At 41.7% G+C, this 8,848-nt stretch overlaps 1 protein-coding gene across 12 annotated transcripts in view; it reads left to right on the top strand.

The window, feature by feature from the left end:
* Positions 1-8,848, top strand: part of SENP6 (SUMO specific peptidase 6) — a 116,080-nt gene that overhangs the window by 86,472 nt on the left and 20,760 nt on the right. For all 12 annotated transcript variants that reach the window (XM_023219266.1, XM_023219270.1, XM_023219274.1 and 9 more), the window contains one exon: positions 7,787-7,906. In XM_023219266.1, coding sequence (XP_023075034.1) covers positions 7,787-7,906 — 120 coding nt within the window. The remainder of the gene's footprint in view (positions 1-7,786; positions 7,907-8,848) is intronic.

The raw sequence follows: 8,848 nt of genomic DNA, 5'->3' as shown, positions 1-8,848 counted from the left end.
GAATATTGGGCCGGGCGTGGTGGCTCAAGCCTGTAATCCCAGCACTTTGGTAGGCCGAGACGGGCGGTTCATGAGGTCAGGAGATCAAGACCATCCTGGCTAACACCACCCCGTCTCTACTAAAAATACAAAAAACTAGCGGGGCAAGGTGGCGGGCGCCTGTAGTCCCAGCTACTCCGGAGGCTGAGGCAGGAGAATGGTGTAAACCCAGGAGGCGGAGCTTACAGTGAGCTGAGATCCGGCCACTGCACTCCAGCCCCGGCGACAGAGCAAGACTCCGTCTCAAAAAAAAAAAAAAAAAAAAAAAGAATGTTGAATATTGGCCCCTACTCTTCTTCTGGCTTGTAGGGTTTCTGCTGAGATATCCACTGTTAGTCTGATGGGTTTCCCTTTGTGGGTCCTCGACCTTTCTCTCTGGCTGCCCTTAACACTTTTTCCTTCATGTCAAGCTTGGGGCATCTGACAATTATGTGTCTTGGGGTTGCTCTTCTCGAAGAATATCTTTGTGGTGGTCTCTGCATTTCCTGAATTTGAATGTTGGCCTGCCTTGCTAGGTTGGGGAAGTTCTCCTGGATAATATCCTGAAGAGTGTTTTCCAACTTGGTTCCATTCTTCACATCACTTTCAGGTACGCCAGTCAAACATAGATTTTTCACATAGTCTCATATTTCTTGGAGGCTTTGTTCGTTTCTTTCTACTCTTTTTTCTCTAACCTTGTCTTCTCGCTTTATTTCATTAATTTGATCTTCAGTCACTGATACCCTTTCTTCCACTTGATCAAATTGGCTATTGAAGCTTGTGCATGCGTCATGGAGTTCTCATGCAATGGTTTTCAGCTCCATCAGGTCATTTAAGGTCCTGACCTCATGATCTGCCCACCTTGGTCTCCCAAAGTGCTGGGATTACAGGTGTGAGCCACTGTGCCTGGCCAAATTTTATGTTTTTACCACAATTTAAAAAAATATTATCTATCAGTCCTAATGTATACTACCTGAATACAAACCAAGCTACTGAATAGCCTGAAGTGAATGTATAGATGAATGTTTTTGTTGTTGGATGGAATGTTCTGTGAATGTCAATTATGTGAAGTTGGTTGATATTACTTTTTCAGCTCATCTTCATACTTATTTTCTGCTTACTTGTTCTATCAGTTATTGAGAAAGGGTTGTTGAAATCTCCAACTGTAATTATGAATTTGTCTACTTATTTCAAAGTTGTATCGATTTTTGCCATGTATTTTGAAGCTCCTTGGTAGGCACATACACATTTATGTGTTGGAGAATTCACCTCTATATCATTATATAATGTCCCTCATTATCTTTGATAATCTTCCTTGTCCTTGTCTACTTTGTTCAAAATGAATATAGCTACTTCACCTTCTTTTGATTTGCATTTACATGTCATGTGTCATATATCCCTTCACTCCTTTACTTTTAGGCTATTTAAGTCTTTATATTTAAAATGGTTTTGTGTTTTTGAAAGCATATTGCTCAATGTAAAATCTTAAGTTGAACTCCTGTATTTTGCTTACATTTTAGCATATTTCATTCTTAATCTACACTATAGTAGAGCTTTAATGTTTATCACACTGACTTTATATTTTCAGCAAACCCCTTTGAAATTTTACAGTTACACATTAAAACAAATTTCATATAGTAAACTTATGATATCTATGAGGTCTGCCTTCTCTGAGGGAGATACCAAATAATAAAGGACCTAACAAAATCCATGCTTTAAAAAAAATCTTCATTTGTGTTTGTCTCATGACATTCTTAGAAGTGAATTAAAGAGAAAACTTTTTTTAACTTCATTACTAAATGAGTAACTGCCACTACCAGAGTTGCTAACTCTTCTCCATTTCTTTTTTTTTTTTTTTTTTTTGAGATGGAGTCTTGCTCTGTCTCCCAGGCTGGAGTGCAGTGGCACGATCTCAGCTCCCTTCAAGCTCCACCTCCCAGGTTCACACCACTCTCCTCCCTCAGCCTCCGGAGTAGCTGGGACTACAGGCGCCCACCACCGCGCCCGGCTAATTTTTTGAAGTTTTTAGTAGAGACAGGGGTTCACCGTGTTAGCCAGGATGGTCTCGATCTCCTGACCTCGTGATCCGCCCGCCTCAGCCTCCCAAAGTGCTGGGATTATAGGTGTGAGCCACCGCACCCAGCCAACTCTTCTCCATTTCTAACTTTCCGAATAAGAAACTTTGAAACAAACTTTGCCAACATTATAAGGAGTAGAAGGGCATTGCATCTGGGGAATGTTAATGTAGAGAAGAAGAGGACTATTTTAATAAAAATTATGTTCAGAGTCTCTTTCATATCGTGAGAGGCTAACCTTAAAATCTTTTTTTTTCTTTTCTTTTTCTTTTTCTTTTTTTGAGACAGAGTCTCGCTCTGTTGCCCACACTGGAGTGCAGTGGCCTGATCTCGGCTCACTGCAAACTCTGCCTCCCGGGTTCACACTATTCTCCTGACTCAGCCTCTCAAGTAGCTGGGACTACAGGTGCCCGCCACCACGCCCGGCTAATTTTTTTGTATTTTTTTAGTAGAGACGGGGTTTGTTAGGATGGTCTCAATCTCCTGACCTCGTGATCCACCCACCTCGGCCTCCCAAAGTGCTGGGATTACAGGCTTGAGCCACCACGCCCGGGCTCTTAAAATCGTTTTTGTTTCATTTTTTGTCTTGTTGTTTTTTGAGACAGACTCTCTCTCTGTCACCCAGGGTGGAGTGCAGTGGCACGATCTTGGCTCACTACAACCTCTGCCTCCTGAGTTCAAGAGATTCTCCTGCCTCAGACTTCCAAGTAGCTGGGATTACAGACATAACGTCACCACGCCTGGCTAATTTTTATATTTTTAGTCTAGACAGGGGTTTTGCCATGTTGGCCAGGCTGGTCTCAAACTCCTGACCTCAAGTGATCCACCTGCCTCAGCCTCTTAAAGTCTTGGGTTACAGGCCTGAGCCACTGCGCCCAGCCTGTTTTTTTGGTTGTTTGAGATGGAGTCTTACACTGTCACTCAGGCTAGAGTGCAGTACACAATCTTATCTCATTACAACCTCTTACCTTCGTCTCCCAGGTTCAGTACCCAGCCTGAGTAGCTGAGATTACAGAGCCCACCACCACCATGCCTGGCTCATTTTTATATTTTTCGTAGAGACGGAGTTTCACCCTGTTGGCCATGCTGGTCTCTAACTCCTGTCCTCAAGTGATTCCGCCCCCATCAGCCTTCCAAAGTGTTGGGATTACAGTCATGAGCCACTGCGCTCAGCCTAATTTTTTTTTTTTTAAATAGAGGCAGGGTGGTCTCAAATTTCTGGGCTCAAGCGATCCTCCCACCTTGGCCCTCCCACCTTGGCATCCAAAGTGCTGGAATTATAGGCAATTACCATGCCCAGCTAATTTTTTTTTTTTTCCAAAGACATATTCTTACTTTGTCGTTCAGATTGGAGAGCAGTGATACAATCATGGCTCACTGAAGCCTGGACCTCCCTGGCTCAAATGATCCTCCTGCCTCAGCCTCTCAAGTAGCTGGGACTACATGTGCGAGCTACCACACTCTGCTAATTTTTTAAATTTTCTTAGAGAGATAGGGTCTTCCCTATCTCTCTATGTTGCCCAGGCTGGTCTCAAAGGATCCTTCCAGCACCATGCCCAGCCTAAAATCACTGTTCTTATAACTTCATCTAATAGTTAAAGGAGTTCTGATATTGTTAGATTTTCCATTTTATGAAATAACAACTAAACAGCTTCACCAGCATTCAATATTTAAATGATGTATGCATTTAGAGAAATCAGTGCATCCAAATGGAAGAAATTCCCATAAGGTTTTTTTTTTTTGTTAATTGTGTTTTGTTTTTGAGATGGAGTTTCACTCTTGTTGTCCAGGCTGGAGTGGAGTGGCATGATCTCAGCTTACTGCAACGTCCGCCTCCCGGGTTCAAGCTATTCTCCTGCCTCAGCCTCCTGAGTAGCTGGAATTACAGATATGCGCTTCCACACCTGGCTAATTTTGTATTTTTAGTAGAGATGGGGTTTCTCCATGTTGGTCAGACTGGTCTCGAACTCCCGACCTCAGGTGATCCACGTGCCTCGGCCTCCCAAAGTTCTGGGATTACAGGTGTGAGCCACTGCGCCCAGCCTCCCATAAGTTTTTGTAGTGAGCTTGGGTTTTCCCTTTAATTCTAAAATAAGAGATATGATTATTCTTTTAAAGTTAACAGTAGTTAACACATGTACACTTAAAAAATCTAGAACTGTAGTCACAGAAATCTTATAGGTGCATATCAGAAAGACGAAACTAGTTACTTTAAAAGTATAAATTAGGCCAGGTGCAGTGACTCACCTATAATCCCAGTACTTTCAGAGGCCGATGCTGGAGGATTGCTTCAGGCGAGGAGTTCGAGACTATATTGGGCAATATAGCAAGACCCTTGTCTCTACAAAAATATACAAAAAAAAAAAAAAATGAGTTGGGCCATAGTAGTGTAGGCCTGTGGTCCCAGCTACTCAGGAGAGTGAAGTGAGGGATAATTTCAGCCCAGGAGTTTGAGGTTGCAGTGAGCTATGACCTTGCCACTGCACTCCAGCCTGGGTAAGAGAGTGAGACTTTATCTCAAAGAAATAAATAAAGGCACAGGCTGGACGTGGTGGCTCAAACCTGTAATCCTGGAGGCTTCCCAGACTGGTGCCTGAGTCCCGCATCCCTCGCCCCCCCCCCCCCCCCCCTCCCCCCTCTCCCTCCCCCCCGGCCCCGTGGCCTTTCCCCCCCCCCCTTCCCCCCCCAAAAAAAAAAAAAAAAAAAAAAAAAACTGTAATCCTAGCACTTGGAACGCCAAGGCTAGCAGACCATCTGAGCCCAGAAGTTCAAGATCAGCCTGGGCAACATGGCGAAACCCCATGTTTACCCAAAAAAAGAAAAGCAAAAGTTAGCTGGGTGTGGTAGAGTATGCCTGCACTCCCAGCTACTCTGGAGGCAGAGGGAGGAGGATGGCTTCAGCCCAGGAGGTGGAGGCTGCAGTGAGCCACTATGCCCAGCTCAGTTTTCTTAAATCACAAATACATTTCCTTTTTTTAAGGTGAATATCCCTTTATTCAATTCGGTTTTGTAAAACAGCCATTGTAGGCCAGGCACAGTGGCTCATGCCTAAAATCCCAGCACTTTGGGAGGCCAGGGTGGGAGGGTCATTTGAGGGACAGAGTTCAAGACCAACCTGGCCAACATGGTAAAACCCGACCTCTACTAAAAAAAATACAGAAATTAGCTGGGTGTGGTTGCAGGTGCCTGTAGTCCTAGCTGCTCAGGAGGCTGAGGCAGGAGAATCACTTGAACCTGGAGGTGGAGATTGCAGTGAGCCAAGATTGTGCCACTGCACTCCAGCCTGGGGGACAGAGTGTGACTTGGTCTGGGGGGAAAAAAAAACCCAAAGTAGCCATTATAGTTTAGGCCAGCAAAAGTCTCATGGTTCACTCATTACAGTGTAGTCCCTGGACTGATAGCTATTTCTCTACATGGTGTGTTTTAAAGATTGTAGAATTCAGCAATTGATATAAACTACGTCTTGATCTGATTCACTGTCTTGTATTATCTTCTTTAGGAGCACACTGAGTTGCCTGAAAGCAAGAATCTTTTAAATTATGTCCTTTCCATTAAAACTTGAGCTATGGAATTTTTACATATTAGTAATGAAAGTAACAGGTCTCAAGAACGTGCCCTCTGGGGGTCAGATGTTTTAAGCATTACTCTTTCTGTATAAGATTTCACAAGGCTTTCAGACTGTCCTCATTTTCATAATATTATTGTGGTCATAAGCTTGAACTGGCATAAGTCCTATGAGAAAGTTTGGATCATAAATAAATTTAATATATCATAATTTCTCTTTGTGATATAAATGACTATTGTTATTTGTTTTGATATAGATGTATAAAAAAATAACTAAGGCAATAAAAAATTAGAACCAGGCCAGGCGCAGTGGCTCACACCTGTAATCCCAGCACCTTGGGAGGCCAAGGCAGGTGGATCACTTGAGGTCGGGAGTTCAAGACCAACCTGACCAATATGGAGAAACCCCATCTCTACTAAAAATACAAAATTAGCCTGGCATGGTGGTGCATGCGTGTAATCTCAGCTACTCAGGAGGCTGAGGCAAGAGAATTGCTTGAACCCGGGAGGTGGAGGTTGTGGTGAGCCGAGATCGTGCCATTGCACTGTAGCCTACCTAGGCAACAAGAGCGAAACTCTTAACTCAGAAAAAATTAGAGCCAATGGAAGATCACTTTACAGAGTCATTGTTACCACCTCACCAGTGTACAAGTTCTTTCTCTTTATTTTCTATTTTCATAAAAAATACTATGCTGCTGGTTCTTCATGGTTTATTAACTGAACTGTTTAAAATGAAATAATACATAACAACACCTTTGTTCGGATATAATACATATAACATACAATTCACCCATTTAAAGTATACAATTCAGTGTGTTTCACTGCTCCGTAAAGAAGCCTAGTACCCATTAGCAATCTCTGTTTTCTTCCAATCCCTCCTCCAGCCCTATGCAACTGTCAGTCTTTTCTCTATCTCTGGCTTGTTGTATTCTGGACATTTTGTATAAATAGAACCATAAAATATGTGGTTTTTATGAGTAGATTCTTTCAGTTAGCATGTTTTCAAGGATTTTCTATGATATCATATGTATTAGCACTTCTTTTTCTATTTCAAATATTTCATTGTATAAATGTAACACTTTATTTTTCCATTTGTCAGTGAGCATTTTTCTTATGCTTTTGGGCTATTATGAATAATGTGGGGACATATGCTTTACTCTAGATTTAGAGTGTGCCCTTGGTTTTTTAAAGTTTATTTTTATTTTTTTGAGACCAAGTCTTGCTCTGTCATGCCCAGGCTAGAGTGTAGTGGTGTGATTTTGGCTCACTGCAACCTCTGCCTCACAGGTTCAAGTGATTCTCTCGCCTCAGTCTCCCAAGTAGCTGGGATTATAGGCACTCGCCACCACGCCCAGCTAATTTTTTGTATTTTAGTAGAGACAGAGTTTCATCATATTGGCCAGGCTGGTCTCTAACTCCCGACCTCAGATGATCTGCCCACCTCAGCCTCCCAAAGTGCTGACATTACAGGCATGAGCCACCATGCTCAGCCTAACAAGGTTTTTGGTTTTTTTGTGTGTGACAGAGTCTCACTTTGTTGCTCAGGCTGGAGTGCATTGGCTCAGTTTCAGCTCGCTGCATAGAATGTGTCCTTGTTTTAAAACATTAAATCTTTATGTTATAGTTTTATTTTCAATAGCAATTTTCATTGCCTGAAGATAATCTGATAGTTATCAAACTTTGCTAATAACTTCCTTGGTTCTAAAGAAGAGAGATTGATGGTTCTAAAGAAGAAAGATTTACAGAGTTTTTAATATAAAGCGAACTGTGGCTGTGCGCAATGACTCACGCCTGTAATCCCAGCACTTTGGGAGGCTGAGGCGGGCGGATTACTTGAGGTCAGGAGTTTGAGACCAGCCTGACCAACATGGTGAAACCCCATCTCTACTAAAAGACAAAAATTAGCTAGGCGTGGTGGTGTGTGCCTGTAATCCCAGCTACTTGGGAAGCTGAAGCAGGAGAATCATTTAAACCAAAAATGTGGAGGTTGCAGTGAGTTGAGATCGCACCACTGCACTCCAGCCTGGGCAACAGAGCGAGATTCCGTCTCAAAAAAATAGAAAGAAATAAATAAGTAAATAAAGTGAACTGTTACATTAATTATATTTGAATTATTTTGTATCAAATAGATATTTGGTGCTTGAAAAACTGAAGAAGGAAGACGCTGACCGAATTCATATATTCAGTTCTTTTTTCTATAAACGCCTTAATCAGAGAGAGAGGAGAAATCATGAAACAACTAATCTGTCGTAAGTCAAACTCTGAAAATATTTAACAGATGTAAGTCACTCAAATTTAAGTAAAAAATCACGTACTTGAAAGAAAACACAAATCTCTGCAATTCTTTTGCTTACTTTTTAAATTCTCCAGCCAGGAAGAGAACACACTAGATAAGTCAGTTCCATTTTCATGCTTCATGGGTTCATATTCACCTGCCTTAGACTAACTTTGTGCTAGTTTTAGAATTTTTTTTAATAACTTATTTATATTGAGGCAATATCATTTACTTCTCTTACCAGTTTACAAAATTAATATAATTCATAACATTCTAATAACTTTCAGAATACCTAGAATTTATAAATGTTCTAGGTCAAATATCTAGAATAGTGTTTCCCAAATGTAACTAATAGGTTTTTTTTTTAATTACTTAGATACTTACTAACTACAGATTACTCTGTTTTATCCTAGGTGTTTATCCATAATAGAAAGGAACCTGTGAATCTATACTCTTAATAAGCTCTTTGGGTGATTCTTCTCAGACAAATTAAGGAAGTACTATTATACATAGTAGGCCTGATTTGTTTTCTTTTTTTCAAGACAGGGTCTCACTCTGTCGCCTAGGCTGGAGGGCATTGGTGTAATCTTGTCTTACTGCAACCTCCACCTCCCACTCTCAAGTGATCCTTCCACCTCAGCCTCCCAAGTAGCTGGGACTAAGACACATGCCACCCCACCCAGCTAATTTTTGTATTTTTTGTAGAGACAGGGTTTCACCATGTTTCCCAGGCTGGTTTCAAACTCCTGGGCTCAAGGAATCTGCTCGCCTCTGCCTCCCAAAGTACTGGGATTTCAGGTGTGAGCCACCATGCCCACCTATTTTCTTTATAATTCTTCTCCATATAGTGATGGCATCTAGCTCTGATAATTTGCTGGTAATTGATCAGAAGATACACTTAAGAATTGGTAGATTT

This window comes from Piliocolobus tephrosceles, chromosome 5 (assembly GCF_002776525.5).
Source record: "Piliocolobus tephrosceles isolate RC106 chromosome 5, ASM277652v3, whole genome shotgun sequence".
NCBI lineage: Eukaryota > Metazoa > Chordata > Mammalia > Primates > Cercopithecidae > Piliocolobus > Piliocolobus tephrosceles.
This window is presented reverse-complemented; position numbering and strand designations above follow the sequence as displayed.